We start from the raw sequence: 18365 nt of genomic DNA on the forward strand, positions 1-18365 counted from the left end.
ATATTTAGCATAAATTATTTAAGAAACATGATTATTATAAAAAGAAACCAACAGTATCGTTTTCTTCTGTTTTATATAATCGCTTAATGAATACAAAATATAGAAATAAATATTCAAATACTAATAATCAAAATATAAAATAATAAGTATTTAAATACTTAACAAGTATACACCTATACATTATATGGGAATGCAAAACACGTAATACAGATGAACTTATTAATATCAAATATCAATTAATACCGAATAACGTTTTATAAGAGAATAAAAACGAGACGTTAAATAATACCCCAATGACTATATAAGCTATATATAAGCAAAATATAATTATTTAAAAACTATAAATTGGTGGAAATATAGAAAAAAAAATATTGTTTTTTCGCTATTTTCGTTCTTTTTTATACTCATAGCTGTAGACAGCTATTTAATAATTAATAAGTGGAAACTAGCATTTTAATTTTATTTCAATAGGTACCTATACTTTATAAAAATGCCCGTGTACATAAACATAATGAATTTCAGCATTTGGATGGACGATACCTATCCGGTACGGTATTTAAATTTTAAGCTACTCTCTAGCCAATTTTACATCATAAAGAATAATCCGACGGTATAAACACACGAATAAAATTAACATACAGAAAAGTTTTGATTCGATGAACCATTAATATTAATACAACGCATATATTAAAATCGAGTATATACATAAAAAAAATATTTAAAAACATACTAAATAATATAATAATATGCTGATTCACGACACACGATTTTGACCTGAATACTATAATATTATCATACATATAAAGTTTACTTTAAGTGTTGATGAAATAATATTGAAATAGTATTTAATTACAAATTGCAATTGAAAACAAAAAAAAAAGTTTATTTTATAAAATTGATTACGATCAATTAACCATATTATCTTAATACTTATTTTATCATTTAACTGTACAATTAAAACAAAATATCGGAAACGAGAGAAATTCATTTTCTTTACTGATAAAAAATGAATGCTTAATAAAAAAAAATGTAAAATTAAAAATTTCTAAGTTAAAAAACAACAATTGTTGTATCGACCAAGATAATATTTGATGAGATCATTATAAATATCCATTTATCTATTTATATTTTAAACATTAATAAAAAAAACTTTGCTTAAGTTAAATACAGAACTATTATAAATTCGTAAGCGTTTATTGAGTCTCATAATTATTTGTTCGTGGATTAGATAGACACATTATTCATTGAGTAGATATTTAACTATTTAATTGTTTTTTAACATATAAAATATTAATTATCCTAAAGTAGTATAGACATCTATAATCAATACATAAGATTTCTATTTTAATTTTGAAATAATTTCATTTAAACAATAGGTATTATTAAATATTTTATTTATTATTAATTTCTACTAAAATGATTACAGCACTCAAAAATTAGGATTTGATTTATCCTTATGACTTGCCTTATTACACACTTTTATAGTTATTTTATTTGCATTTACTTACCCACATTAAGACGTATACAAACGTAAACCGATATGGGACATTATCAAGAATTTATATTTAATATATATTTTTTTAATACATTTTCTTAATGATATAACTCATATTACGAGGGTTTTCTCATTTTTCATTTACTTAAATTAAATTTTACATCGTTTGCGAGTTGAATTGTATTTGCAATAAAAATAACACTAGTATATCATATTATTAGCCATGCGAATGATACGGAAATCGAATCGATATTCAATAGCTCATTGGTCCCCGGAAACAATGAGTAATAGGTCACATGGTAGCCAAAGGAAACATATGAAATGATTTATGTTAAACTGAGTCCTAAATCCACCACGGCGGTATTGATGACGGGATTTTGTAGCTTAATAATAATTTACAGACGAACGAAATGAATGCCAATACCCCACACAGTTTACGGTCTCTATTTATATAATTAACGTTCAGAATGTGATTAGAAATCGTTCACGGAAATGATTTCAAATATTGTATTGTTATGAAGATATTTGTCATTCACAATACCCATACAACAAATTCAAATTGATAGTGGATAATAATATAATACGTGTAAATATATTGTAATGCAAAACTACTGTTCATTACATTCGGATAAAGTGTTACGTTGTAATCGCAAATATTCAATTGTAACAATAAACAAAACTATGCACGCGTAGAATGTCACGATTCGAAATTCTAGTCAATACAGCTTTTAGGGGAGCACGGGAATGGTCGGACTTGCAGGATCCATCTGATATCTCCGTATGAATATTTTAAATATCTTAAACATTTTACCATTGATTATAAATACTACTAGTGTACTAGTATTTATAATCAATGATTTTACTTTTAATTTTCCTATTAAAATAACACAGTATTGTAGCCAAGATAATTTAAATTTATTAATGTCACCATAGTTTCTGAAAATAAATGATTTTAAATCTGCAAATAATATCATCTCTAAATAAGTTTATTATTTATTAAGAGCTATTGTCTTAAACAATTAAGCTCAACTGTTGTATACAATTATTATAACAATGTTACAATTTCACAATTATATACAAGAGTACATAATATAATTTAAATAATATACAATAAAAACTGATACTAGTTATAAGTTTTATAAATCTGTATGTTTTTTTTTTTTTTTTTAAATAAATCAAATTGGGTACCTATATAAAATAGTTACGTAGGAAAAGGTTCCTAGAACCTCTCAGCTCTAACTCTCTAGCTTTCCAAGATTAAATTTCAATCGAGTCCTGTTCTAGCTCAGGAGAGAGTAATTAAACTAAATATAAGTTATTTATTGTTATTAAAAAAGATAAAGAAAATTAGAAATTACTATAAAATTATAAACTAATAAAATATTTATATATAACTAACACAACTGGTTGAACAATTTTATGTTTTAATATTATAGTGTTTGGTAGTTATTATACAACTTTTAAGTCAAAAGGTTAGTAAAAATGTTTTTTTAAGCTTACGTTCATTATTATAATATTATACCTCGTTTCACGAACCGTTTCATTTTACATGCATTTTAATATGCATTTAGTGACTTCAAACAAATTAAATGTTTTTATTAAAATTAAAGTAATTTTACAAGTTAAAGTTAGTTGTATCCATTATTAGATAGATCTGTTTTAACATTAGTGTTTTATTTTGTTTAAGCACAGACACAATTATGAGCGTTTGTCATCTTTACAGGACGTGTACATATTTATATTGTAATATACGTGTTACTACAAGTTGTAGTCTACAACCTAAGTTTTAATCTATGTTTAATTCAGTAACAATAAAGAGTATTATCATCGTTTAAAGAACCATATGTCAATTATATTTATATTATACTTGGACCTTAGTTCACGACAACCGACAAGTGTTAAACTAAGCTCTAAATCCAAACAATAATCGGATTTTTAACAGTGCTATATATATATATAGATATAATAATATATTGTTATAACCAATTTTAATTCTATTCGTTTAAATTTAGAAACATTTTTTAAGATAAAATATACTGTGTATACTATAATCTATAAGGACTAAGGACAACGTGTGTAGCGTAACAAATTTTCACCCTATCCGAAATGTTCATATTTTAGTTAATAGCATTTAGTATTTTTAAAATATTTTACTATGATAAATTCATCATTAATGTCGTTTTTTTTTTGTAAATTTTTAACCTATATTTATACCGAATTCCTACTAAATAAATAATAATACGAATAGCACGAATACTATGGTTACTGTAACTTGGTTGTATACCCGCGGTTAATATTCGATCTTCCCTCTTATTTAAAAATACAAATAATAATAAAATCTAGAAAATTGTTAAACCTATCTTTTTTTATTTATTTTTCTATGTTTGCATAGTTTTAAGCAAAAAAATGTTACATTATTTAACATTATTGTTTCCATGTAAAATTCATTTTTTTTGTGAGGTACTTTTTTGAGCTTTTAAATTTAAACGTCAATATATTTTTATGTAATTTATATTTGTTTTTCACGTCAAAATTGAAGTACTACTAACGAGTAATGGTCGCTTTCTGAAATCACGCCAATCAATGTTAAAATCGTTGATAAAAGATTCTTATTGTAGAGCATTTTATGTATATTGATAGGTATAATGTTTTAATTTAGGAAAAAAACATCAATATAACGCCTCGAATTTTTAGTTGATTGAAAACACTTTAAACAGTTTAAGCTAATGAACACACAATTTGTAATACAAATAATTGTTTGGATATATTGTATAATATACACAAATATAGTTGTAACGCTTTCGTATTAAATAGCTATTATATTATTATTGAATTAATACAATTTCAAAAGTTAAAATCTTTATTTATATTAAAAAAAAAAAAAAATTAAAGCGACTACATTATTGATATATTTTTTTCTAATAAATTCTATTCTATGTATAAATATTACATGTTTGAAAATATAATTGATTTTTCTTAAATGCTCGTGGTAAGTTGATATTTACCAAATATTCGCTCTTTTTTTTTCAAATACTCTACGTTTTAAACAATAGACAAACCATGTATGCGATTTCATTGAAACGAGCTTGTTTTATAGTTTATTTATAGTGGTGTTATACATTTTGTAACAGTAAATCCGCGAAGAACTCGAAAAGTCATTACTCATTACGAAAACGGCATCACAGAAGAATTATTTTTACTTAATAATTTTCTACGCCCAGATTAAATTTGTAAAGGATCAAGATCAAAATGTATGTCTTTCAATGTACATCGATTAATATTAACAAAAGCCAAATTTGATACCTATTCATTTGTTTTTTACTACTATTGTATTTATTTATTTATTTATTTATTTATTAGTAATTACAAAATTTTTCAGCACATCGAATGCTATTACAATTGTTTTTAAACAAAATTATATTACAATATTTTACACGAGCATGGTTATAATTTTAAAGTTTATCAATGAGCTCTATTTGTAAAATATTCAAATATTTTTTTTTCGAGTAAAAAAAATAGTGTGTGAAATAATTTTTATGTAATAATTTTATAAAATAAATATAGGTACTGTTTTATTTATATTTATTAGGACGTATATTAATATTTGATATGCAATTGCATTAGAAATTTTAATTTAAAATATCTACCAATTATTTTAACGTTTAGGTTTTTATAACCAATCCAATTTTTATTCGGTTTATATACAATGTATTGAAGTAATATAATTATTATTTTTATTATTTGTAAACTAATAAATCATGTATACATAATTTATAAGGGACAGCTACATGAATTTTTAAGACGATTGTGGCTGTAACTATTGTTCTCGGTTTTGTAAATTACTTAACTAAATTTTCAATTGAAGTTTAACCATAATTTCACTAGCAAAAGTAATTATAATATTGTTGAAAACAGACAACTCGAATTAATTAATCAAAATAATAACTTAATTTGACATACATTCCTCCTTTTAATGAAAAAGTAAGAACTATATTTTTCATACACGGGTTTCATGGGTCTAAGTAATGAAAGCTGTGCAAATTCTATCAACTGCACGCCCACAACACTTATGAATAATTCGTGAAATCCTAAATGCAGTTACACGTTTTAATAAAAAGGTAGGTCTTTTATTATACTTTTAGAACGGTCTACGTAGTTTTTAAAATAAATATATAAATTGTATATTTACGTGGTATATACTCTATACTATACATAATATATACATTAAAATAGTCTAATAATTTGATTTGTTATATTCTCGTAATAATATAATAGGTTACAATATTATGAGGAATATTTGTTTGACCAAAATTAATTAAATAAAAACTGTCTTTTAGATAAAAATATTATATAAATATTATTCAACAATTCACTATTTAAAATAAAATACCTATTTCATTTTTATGAAAACGTGGTAATTTTTTTTCATTACCCAAGTTATATAATAGTACTCAATTCCGCGGGCAATAAAAATTATAATTTTATCATAAATACAATTTATAAAACATAATATATAGTATATACTTATTATTATAAGCCACAGGATATAACCATACAAAATTATAGAAATCTATTAAATTGCTATTTTTAAAATATGATGATATATATTAATTTAAAATTCAGAAATCAAACTATAGGACATTTTTACTTTATACACTTGGTATTTTTAAGTTATGTACAGTAAAACCTGGATAAGAGGGAATAACTTGGGACCATGCAATTTTTCCGTGTTAACAGGGTTTCCGTTTTGACGGGGTTCAAAATAATGAAATTTAAAAAATAGTACCAAAGAAATTTTCCATATTACCAAGGTTTCCATTTTACCGAAGTTGCGTCTTATCGAAGTTTTATTGTATTAATATTTTCTATCTTGACGAAGTACCTCCAATGGGAGGTCTCTTCACTCTGTTATTCATGTTCTATGTGTTATTATATAAATTAAACTTATTGTTCAAATTTGTAGCAGATTGGTAAATAAAGAATTAAGTTTAAAAATAAATGTATTAATTTAAGAAAATATTTTATTCTAATAGAACTAAGTTATCCATGACGAATTAAATATTAGACTTAAAATCGAGAAAATGTGAATAATTTTTCCAATATTATTTTTGTAATACTCACAGCACTACTATAGCAGTATTATCACTGAATAACTATTATTCTGAATTCATATAACCGCTGTGGTAAGCGCCAATTGTATGTTAAAATAATTACCAGTTATTTATTAACTTGGAATTTTCGTCACGATTTAATTTAATACTTTGTATTCACATATGTATAAAAGATATATCCAATATGCATTTTATATATTTTTTTTTTTTTTATAAAGGAGTTTAATAGCATCGATGCATATTTTTATATAAGTATAAAAGCTATAACAACATTTCGTACCCTTAAAAATATTACTAAAATTACCAAACATTTAACAAAAGAACATTTTTGTAAAACTAGGATCAACAAGTTACCAACAAGGATTTTACTTTAAAAAGTAAGTACCTACAGCTTAAGCTGTTGTTAGAATTATACCAACAAATAAATTTAAGTAGATGTTTTAAATAATTAAATAGGTAGTTAAACTCGTATAATTTCTGTACCTATACTATAGAAGTACAGTTTTTTCACCCAGTTAATACATTTTTAATTTAATAATTTAAGTTATTTTATCTGTTAATCATAATATATAATTCCACTTTATGATATTTCAATGGAAAAATCTGTGGACAAACGCACAATGTGTAAATATTTAGGTATTTTATTATTATTTCATATTATATAAATATAAATGTATATTTATATATTTATGTTTTTTTCCGTGGATTTTTCTATCATTCAGTTTTGGTCGATTAAAAGAAAATTACAATTAAAAATTAATTTGTTTTTTTCATTATAATTAAATTATATGTTGTATATTATGATCAAAAAATGTAATATCAAAGTAGGTATTTTAAAATCAAAATATTAAAATACATAATTATTCGATTAATTTTAAATTCTGAGCAGAGCAATATTATAGTATAATGTATTGGTTTTAAAAAATTGTAACGTATAATATCATATGATATTTGTTATTTTTCAAAAAATATTAATTGTAAGAACTTGGAACACTGCACTAATTTTATTAAATCATAATTTTCTATACACATCAAATTTTCAAAATATTTATAGACAATATTTAGTATATTATATAATAATTATATAATTATATAATAATATACATGTATTATATGTCAATATAATTATTTATAACACAGACCTGTTTATTTACACCTATCTACTGTTCATCGGTATTGAATCCTAAGTAATAAACAAAAATATATGATAACTATACAATAATTATTATTATGCTATGTTTTATTCAAAAATATTATATTATTATATTCTATGTTATTAGTTTATACAATTGTTAATTATTTAGTTGTAGAACCGCACTTTAACAGTTATTTTTACTATTTATAAGTATAATTTCTGTGTATATATAATATAATTATGTAATTCCCGTGTAAACTTTTCGTTAACATTAGTAAATTAAATAAATCAATTTAGAATAAAACAATTATACCTACCATAATATTAATAAAAATAAATTATAAAATATTATAAATTGAAGTTAACCACACCATCTTCGTTCAAAATCGTTTTTTGTATGCAATGATTTATCTTTTAATTCAAATTTAACATATCCATTATTTACAGTGACCACTTACTCAATGGTTCATCCAAAATGTACTATTTAGTAGAGAGACTTTCTCTGTTTTTTCTATTTAAAATGTAATTTTAATTATATATGTACAGATTTTAATTTATGTATCTATAATAATGAATACATCACGCGGGTTTTTAATAATAATTTATAATATTTAAAATATACGCAAATTAAAAAAATAAAAGATAAATAAGACGAAGTTAATGAAATCAATAATATTAATTTTGTATCGGTGATAAGTTATTTTGAGATAAAACTCGATTACATTTAACCCAGCTTATTATAAACACTAATGTGGTTCAAATTAACGGCGGATCAGTTATTATATATTATCAAATACATCATAACTGAAATATAATACACCCTACTGTAGAAATTCTCCCTAAAATACTTCAGAACATTGAAATGTAGATTTAACTTAAATACTAACGACATTAACCCAAAATTATCTAATATATTAGAGAAAACAGTCTGTTAATCGAAATTTAATACCATTATCATTTATCAACCTTTTATTTAAGATAGTCGATATTATGACGATATTATTCAAATCTATTTCATATACGACATACACCTATTTTATAATTATTCGATTTGTTTTTTTGACACGTATTTATAAAATATAATAAATATTGTGAAACCCATACCTATACTACTTAGAACAAAATAATTTCATTAACGTTAATATACATTAGCTAGATTAGTAATTATTTTTAATCTGGAACTAGTGCCTACCTATTATTTTTATTAAATTATATTGTGTATAGTTCATACCCAACAATTAAAACTAATATATGAATATATTAATATATTATGTATTTTTTTGTAATAAAATACTGAAAAACACATATTATGTATAATATATTATAAGCACACAGTTTTACAAAATAATATAATCTCCGCCAAGATAGAACAAATGTTTGTTTATGAATATGGTTTAGACAATATAGCAGATTTTATTAAAAAAAAAAAAAATAGTTCGTCCGTCCAAACGTTAATAGATTAATTTATTTGAACGATCAGCGAGTACGATAAAAATTACCTAGGAATTAGGATGATTTTCCGTGCTTCTCAAAAAAAACAAATGCGATACATCACCGTAATAATTATGGAATTAAGTACAAATACGGGAGGTACTGCAGTTGTAGATCCATAAAGCCCCGCTAAAAAACCGACAAAATACGACGAAAAAATAAATATAGGTATCGTAATATAATGATTTACAGATATCATCGAAATAACACCCCCCCCTCCTAATACGGACGGACCACTATAACAAAAAAAAATGTCGTAGGTATACCGATAACATTATTTACAAACGTGTATCATATAACAGCTAGTGTTATAGGTACCTGTTATATTATATCAATTAAATGCAAATTACGAAAATATAAAACAGTGATAACCGTGATAATGTATAAACGAAAACTGTACATAATATAATTCGTGCGTCTTACCTTGTAGCGTGATGATGAGTAGATAAAAAACGAAAACTTCATTTGAACGTACCATGCCGCCCACAAACGTCCGTTAATGCCGTGAACGACGAACGCGTGTGCGATAGGTCGTATGTATATTATCTCGGTACTCGTGTGTATATAATAATATTACATTACTGATGATTTCGATGCAGCCGCGTTCCGTGTTCGAACGATCTTCGGACGTCGCGTAAAATATGATGATATTACATCAAACGGCGGTGACGATAATGATACGAAATAACATTATAATAAACGATATTATATTATTGTCGTATATTGTTTTTGACGTGTGCGGGCGCGGTGCGGCGTAGAACAGACCGTTTTTCGCCTTATTCGGAATAATATAAATGTCGCGCGGACAACTCGTACACGGGTTAACTTAGACGACGAATAAAATTACACATTCGTGTCGGCGTCGATGTCGTACGAAATTCTAATAAAGCCGTCGACCGCGCGTATTATACATCATCATCATCATTATTATTATTATTATTACCTATAACGTATTGTCGTCGGCGTCGTCGTCGTCATTATATATACATTATATATATATATATATATGGTTTTTCGCCCGCGTCTATTGTGTACTAGTTGATATATATATATATATTATATGATGATATTATTATTATTATTATTATATATCGTCGCTCGGTCGGGCCGACGGCCGTGCCGTCGGGTTGCTCGGCAAACTGTGCACTCCGGAACTTCCGATGTTCAGAGGCGCGAAAACAATACGCATAAGTGAACAGCGCTCGCGGGGTCCGGCGTCGCGGTGCGGTAATAGTAATAATAATAATAATAATAACACGCCACGGCGGCGGCGGCGTGCGTCGCGCGTCGTCGACGTACGCTCGTCGGTAAATGTATTATAGGTAGGTAGGTAGGTAGGTATCAAAGGCTCGCGGCAAAGGTTCGGTTCGCGTCGGCTTTTTGCGGGACGCGTCGCGGTAGCACACGCGGTGGGCGGCCCCGGCCGAGAAAACGAAATATAATAATTGTATTTTCGTTCCGGTTTCGGCGGCGACGACGACTGCTATTGCTGGTGCTGCTGCCGCCGCCGGCGTCACTGGCGACATCCGTGTATATCTAGGTATTTTAATAAAATTATTATTAGGGATGGCAATGTAATGCCCTAAAAATTCTAAACAATACACACCTATAAAACGCACTTAAGTTTATTTTATTTTAAACAATATTTTTTTATTAAATTAAAAAAAAAAAACAATTTTGCAAGACTATACACTGTTCCAAGTCTTCTACGCGGACTTTAAACCTAAAAATGAAAATTATTTTCATTTAATTTACCGAAATGAATGAACTGCAATTTAAACGTTTGGCTTCGAGGTGCACACCTTCGTGTAGCGCATATACCTATATATTACCATATATTTCAGAACCAAAAGTGCGATAGACTTTGCAGCTATATGGATCGCTTGTACACAACACACATATTGCTTTTTAATATTAAAGAATATATTTTCTTTAAATTATTTCACGTGACGTGATTATTTCAAAGTAACATATTTTAATAAAATATACCTACTTTATACTTAAATTTAATACCAATATAATACCACAGCTTACTACTAGGTTTTATTCTATATCTATTTAAGTAATCAATGAGTAGTAGCGAGAAGCCGTATTGAGCATATATTTCTAAAATTATGTACGCCTTTCAGAGGTACCCTCTATTCGGAGGGTTTAACTTGAACATTTTTAGTTTGTTCCTTAAAGAACTCCGTTATTTAGAGGTATCTAGTATTTGCAAGTGTTCGTTAATTGGACTCAATAACAATTATATACTTAGATATATGTCCTATATATCTAAGTATATTTGATTACTACATTTTCATAATTCATAATCCAATCGTTTATCAAACTATACTTATAAATATTTGTAGATTTAAAAAAATTATCTCTATACATAGAATATTAAACATCCTGGTTTATATGATAGAGAAAAATACTTACGGCGAAATTGTAGTTCTAAATACGCATTTTGGGCAGATAAAATCACTATAAACGTACATTGATTACACAGGATGCTAATATGTATTAAATATTTAAACATTTTTTAAACCAGTCTGAATTCAACGAAATGTAGTATGCATATGATAGATAATTGAAAAATATTTGATATTTTTTTAAATGCCATGAGAATTACCTAATAAAAAAACTTATATATTCAATTATTTAATTTAAACTAAATTTTCATTTAAATTATATTACAAATTTTCCTAAATTGTTTAGTAATTAAAATTAGCCAGAAATCAACAACATTCTGATGCGCGTCAAATAATAATTATTAAATATTATGATAACAATTTTAATCCCAGAAAAATTAATCTATACATTAAAGGCACGCCAGAATTATAAAAAAATATATCAACATTTAATTTAAATGGTTCGTATTATCCTTTCATTTTACGATTTTGGTTAAGTTATCATATATCCTGCAGAAATACAAATTGTAGCTAAATTACTTTTATTTTCTAAATTCAAATTGAAAAACAAAATTCTCAACACATACTCGCATGTGTTTAATTTTAATCGTAGGCAATTAAAGTGTTAAACTATTAGTGTTATAATAATATTATACCTATTAGGTGTTTTTTAAGTATAGATCACCAATAACGATTGTTTTCTTCGTTAACTTTGCAGCATACTATCGGATTCCAAGCCAAACCACTGCTGCAGGTATCGCTGATTCGGTTAACTTCTATCCAACTTCCCCTCCTTTCCATAGCTATCCACAAGTAATGAAGAGATCTTTTGCATGCACATCCTTTCATTCCGCCGTGGGTTTTCCCATCCAATTAGAAACTTTATGCGGGACAACTCTGCATCACCGTCGTAGCATGACGGTGTAGGCGTTCAACAAAAATCCTATATAGACGACACAACTAACTATTATTATTATTATTATTATTATTATTATTATTATTATTAAGTGTATATTAATGCGTTGCGTCGTATTCTTAGGTTTTTTGTTTTTGTTTTTGAGTTCTTTGATTGATTAACACAATCAGGTAACATTAACAAAAAACTTGATTTCGAGAAACTGCCCATTTGTGGTATTAAATAAGACATTTATTTTTCCTTTTTAAGAAACAGACAATAAAAATGCTCACCTGTTTATTTTTAATCTCTTGAGTGCGGATTTCCAAGAATTGGTTAGGGCAATTTTTTATGAGGATATTTTTGTGGTAATTTAAATACTATAATGGGCATATAGCAAACGATAGTACGATTTTTTGACTATTTCTGCAATTGTTATCGTTTGAAGTCCGTGTAAATGTTTGATTTTTGACATAAAATGGCGCATTTGTGATCAACTGGAAAATATTTATGGTTTTTTTTTTTTTTGTATTATTTGAATTTTTTTCAAGTCGGGTTTTTTGGCGTAGTAGAAGATTTGTATGCCAGATAAGAAAGAATAGGTTAAAGAGATTTAGTTTTGTAAGGAATTTTAGTTTAGATTTTGGTGTGGATAAATGATCTATTTAAGCGCAGGCGTTAATTTAATTTTGATATCGTGTGGCGTGCACCCACGTCGGTTCTTTGTCAAAGTTTACCCCGAGATATTTTGTTGTGTATCTGAAACACGGGTATTATAACGTTATTTGTGGTCAGAAGTCATGTCTGAGTGCGCATGATGGACGTGATGTGATGGTATGATTTATTTTTATTAATGTTTTTTTTTTCTTTTCAATTTTCACCTATACCGCGCGATTCTATATACACCGCAGTGAGCGTGAATGAAGACTATATCGAAAGTTGTCGGCGGATTCCCACGAAAAAGTAGAATGTATATATATATATATATAGCTTTAGCGTCGGCATATTATTCAGCGACTGTGTATACACGGTTATGTCGGGCGGGAGAGATGGGCTGATCCGTATACTTAAAGTTAAAATATACAACATAAAGTAGGCGGGTATTGTTACTTTGTAGGTTTGTTATAATACTTGTTTCGCTGTGTTGCAGTCGTTTCGAATTACAAATACAATATTGCGGCAAATGTCTTATTCGCATATACGTCAGCGTCCGCCGGTGTACGGATGAATGCCGCGCTGTATTATAGGTAATGCCACAGTAATAATACGTACATATAATGGACAACAGACCGCGATGATATATTATTATTATTATTATTATTATTATTATTATTCGCTGGTACTATATATAATATTGTTGTGATAACCGTCCGTTTTTTTCCACTCAATACCCACTACTGAATCGGTGTCGTTACGATATTATAATAGTGTACGCTCTGTAAATATATAGGTAATAATCGTATTATATTTTATACAGACAATAATATTATAGTGAGATATACTCGTGATTTATGTATATGCGTAAATATACTAAATTGCCTATAAAATAGGTGTTATGATTTGTATATGTGCCGCGTATGCGTAATTAATATACATAGTTTTAAAATTATTCTGTGCACCGTGTAAGTAGGTGCGGTTTTGGGCTTACGATTTATTGTTTCGACGAAAATGTTAAATATAAATCCGCACTCGCTTATCACAACTTTGGTCAATACTTATAGCATTATATGTTACGATATGAATGCGTTTAAACTTACAAATCACATAATTTTAAAATCGCAAACGATAAATGTATTGAGATGTTTACCTATATATTTACAAATTGATCACAAAACGATTTGAACGTGTGTTCACGTCACACAAACACATTGAAACGTAGAATTTACACTTTAAAAAAAAAAAAATATATTATTAAAGTTTTATTCATTTTATTATCTAACTTAATTTACCAGAGTTTATACGCTAGCTAAAGCCCACTAGCAACTGCAGGCATGGAAATTAAGACAGTATGTTATTATATTTATTTATATAAATTGATCTACATTTCGAAACGCGCGTGGGTAGTAGACACTAAATTATCAAAATATAATATCTAGTCTGGTTAGTTGGTTATTAATTTTCTTCAATATTAAATATTGTGCTTTTAGGTAAAAATAAAATTTTAGCCGTGGCATTCTTAACCAAAAAAATGCCGCGTAGGTTGTAAGTAGAATACTTAACGAGTACCGAACTTTTTATCACCATAACATCTCGGTAAACAGTTGCGGCTCTAGTGTACGGGCAAGGTGGGCAGCTACCCGTACCAAATTTGTTGGTATTCACCTGTAAAAAAGTTCAATGTCGTTTCATTTTGATAAGTAAAGTAAAGAGCATTTGTTAATCGAAAGAATGAAAATATTTCTTTATCATTTTCTTTTTTTTCTTTTTTATCATTTATTTTACTCTATTCGAATAACTTAATTTTTTCAAACTTATCAGTTATCAATTATCATAAATGCTGAATTTTTTTTTTTTTTTGTAATACCTCAGTTATACAAGTATAGTTTGATAATACATCATAAAGTTACATAATATTATAACTTAAATAACCAATGTAAATTACATTATACTTTGTTTAAAGGGTAAAAAAATACCTAAAATTTATATTGTAAGACAACAAAATTTACAATTAATTATATTTAGTTATGCCTATAGACTATTTATAAATATATTCACGATCGTACGAATTTTGAGCACTAGATTTTAGAATACCGTTATCGTCACGCGTCGATAAGGTAAACAGTGCTACGTAATATACTTATCGATCTATAATTATTAATTATAAACAACATCGACATATGTATAATTCACAGTGTTAGGTACCTATTTATTTATCTTACAATTGATTACCAAATGACAAATGCCCGAGTACATTTTTTATTGCAAAAGTAAAAAGTTATAAGTAAGGAAATATAATTTATACGTTTTCGTATATGAACAGTGAACACATTGGACACATTGAATCGTATACTGTAAAATGTATACAACCATCGCAATAGTGCTAAAGTTTGCGGGAAAACAGTCAATAATTGCAGTACGACAGACAATGATGACATGTTTACATTTATCGCAGTGTATAGAACATTCTATACTTGTACACAAGTTTAAATCAAGATATCGTGAATATTGAATGTCACTGCATTATGCAGCTCTACGAACTACAGTGTAAGTATTTGCCTAAAAACCTTAACAACGATATAATATAATAATATTATTTGTATACATTTTCAGTTTACAAAACATCTTATGCTTTTTATGCTTTTGGCGCCAATTGCGAAATAAATTCTTAACTTCTTAACTTTTCGCGTATAACTTATAACATTAAATAGTTACATTCAATTGATCACCTAACGGCAATTACTCGAATACATTTTTCATCGCAGAAATACTGTCGCAGAGGTTTAAATAATGTAGGTATAGACAATAATAATATAAAGTTTACATTTTCTTTGTACACGTATTATAGACGCACGTCGAGTAGATGGGCGTATATTGTAAAATTTGTATAACCATCGAAATAGTACTAATATCTGTAGGCAAACAGACAATAATTACAGTACGACAAACAATGGTGACATTTATACATCGTATATATATATATATAGAATATTGTATGCTTGTACACAAGTCTAAATCAGAACATAATGAATGTCGTTGCATTGTGCAGCTATACGAACTAGTATATATAAGTATTTGTCTAAATATCGAAACCAAAACATTATATAATAATATTATTATTTGTCTTAACTTTGCAAAACGCAAACCCGACACACACTTTATTCCGGTATCTACGAGCAACTATAAATGGGAACTATCCACTTATTTATAATGATAATAATATATAGGTAGCGTATTATACTGTATAACAATAGTAAAATAATGACAATGAAAAATATACATTATTTCAGTAATACCTACCTGGTTTATTATTTTCAATGTAAATCATACAAAACTCCTTGCAGAATTGTACACACAATATACGAGTAATGGGCTAATATGTCTATAATAATGAGTTTCGAGATGCTAAAGATTGTATGAAACCATATTTTCTTATTAAAAAAAATGGTCTGGAACGCACTCGTTATAAAATTATTTTAAGTTTTAAGTATCTAATTAATTTCCTGTTTGTTTAACACGTAAATTACTTAATTACATTAATTTTTTCAAACATTATTTCGTTTGAAATTAAAAATTTGAATTAAAAATGTTTAATTCTGCGCAGAGCAATATAAAATGTCTAAAATCATTATTCATAATACTTTATTGTTATACGAGAGTTTTATAAATTAAGGGGAAATGTTCAAAAGCGAAAATGTCCTTTTAGTATATAAGTATTTGATACAACAGCGATAGTTTAATCATAATTTGTTCATCATAAACACTTTCAAAATCACAAATAAGAAAAACTTAATTTGTTTGTATTATATAATTAAAGTTTCCAACAAGTTGTCAAAAATTAACCTTTTAAAATCGATTAACTTTGTAATAATTGAAAAAAAAAATATTGTTTTGTGCACTGATTAAAATCAGAGAAAATTGACTTTGTGCTATTTTAATACCCTAAGTTGATAATTCGGTATAATTGAGTTCTTTATTTATAATGTTAAAAGTCTGTATTATTAAAAGCCATTTTTAAATGGTTTTAATCTTTGATCATTTTTCTAAGCATCAACACAAACTTCCAAAAATGGGGTAGAAATGTGTTGCAATGACATGTGTTTTTTTTTATAACAATTAATATCGGTTTTTGGTTCTTTAAAAAAAATATATACTTATTATTGTTACTCGTAGTATTAATAAATATGGATGTAAAATAGGTATATTCAATATTCGTCAATTTTCACTCGTTTCAAGTGTTATTCGCAATTCAAATTTTAATGTATGAAGTACGTTTATGAAATCCTAGTCCCAGTGGTAAAGATTACAGACCAGAAACAATACTTGTAGAAAGTATCGATTTTCCGATTGGTCCGTCTTCAATAGCGGACAATAATTATAATTATATTTTGTATTTATTGTAACATTTGTAACATTAAATCGAAATACCTACATAATAATGTAAATGAACCATTTTTAAATAATGTTTATGGTATTTATTTACATTTGTATTCTTGAAACATTAAATAATAACTATTAAAAAGATTGAAAACACACATATCGTGTGTAAAATATTTGAATAATTCCTATGCCATAATAATCGTTTATTTCTCATTAAAATAAATTCGTATCTACTTGCAGAAAATGCTGATTTATATAATAATAACAATATGTACACTGTTGTACAGTGTACAGTGTATATTATTGACCTCGTTCATTGTACATTACATTAACTTTGATGTTTTTTTAATAAATATTTAGTACTGAAGTTGTTTCGATGTTTTAAAAACAAACACCTGTAGCTTATAGGTAACTAAAAATGTATAAACGGGCGAATCTCAGAATTCCGTAATAACTCGACATCCACATTATATAACCATGTAATTATCTTCTTATAGCACAGCAAAGTGAAACAAGTTGGACAACCGATAAACAAATTTACAATTGTCGACTCAGTTGAAATGGTAAATAGAGTTCAACAATTGAAATGTCTCAATCGCTTTGTAGTTTGTAGCACGAGAAACATACGAGTACATGTAGACGGGGAACAAACATTATAACAGACAACAGCAGTTATATATTCAATTGAAAATTGACTTCAGACTTGTGACACACTGACACCGTACCAGAGAATATTGTGCGATTGCATATTAAAATGGAATATTTACAATACGGTATTGAATTGTATTGTATGATTGCAAGTTCAATA

At 26.8% G+C, this 18365-nt stretch overlaps 1 protein-coding gene across 2 annotated transcripts in view; it reads right to left on the bottom strand.

Annotated features, from left to right (window-relative positions):
* Positions 1 to 10557, bottom strand: part of LOC132930548 (uncharacterized) — a 61490-nt gene extending 50933 nt beyond the window's left edge. Inside the window, exon 1 of one of the 2 annotated variants that reach the window (XM_060996480.1) lies at positions 9656 to 10557. In XM_060996480.1, the coding sequence (XP_060852463.1) occupies positions 9656 to 9710 (55 nt within the window). In that variant the 5' untranslated portion in view covers positions 9711 to 10557. The remainder of the gene's footprint in view (positions 1 to 9655) is intronic. The other variant, XM_060996481.1, reaches the window with a different exon arrangement.
* Positions 10558 to 18365: the final 7808 nt, after the last annotated feature.

The sequence above is a fragment of the Rhopalosiphum padi genome, chromosome 4 (assembly GCF_020882245.1).
Source record: "Rhopalosiphum padi isolate XX-2018 chromosome 4, ASM2088224v1, whole genome shotgun sequence".
Taxonomy (NCBI): domain Eukaryota; kingdom Metazoa; phylum Arthropoda; class Insecta; order Hemiptera; family Aphididae; genus Rhopalosiphum; species Rhopalosiphum padi.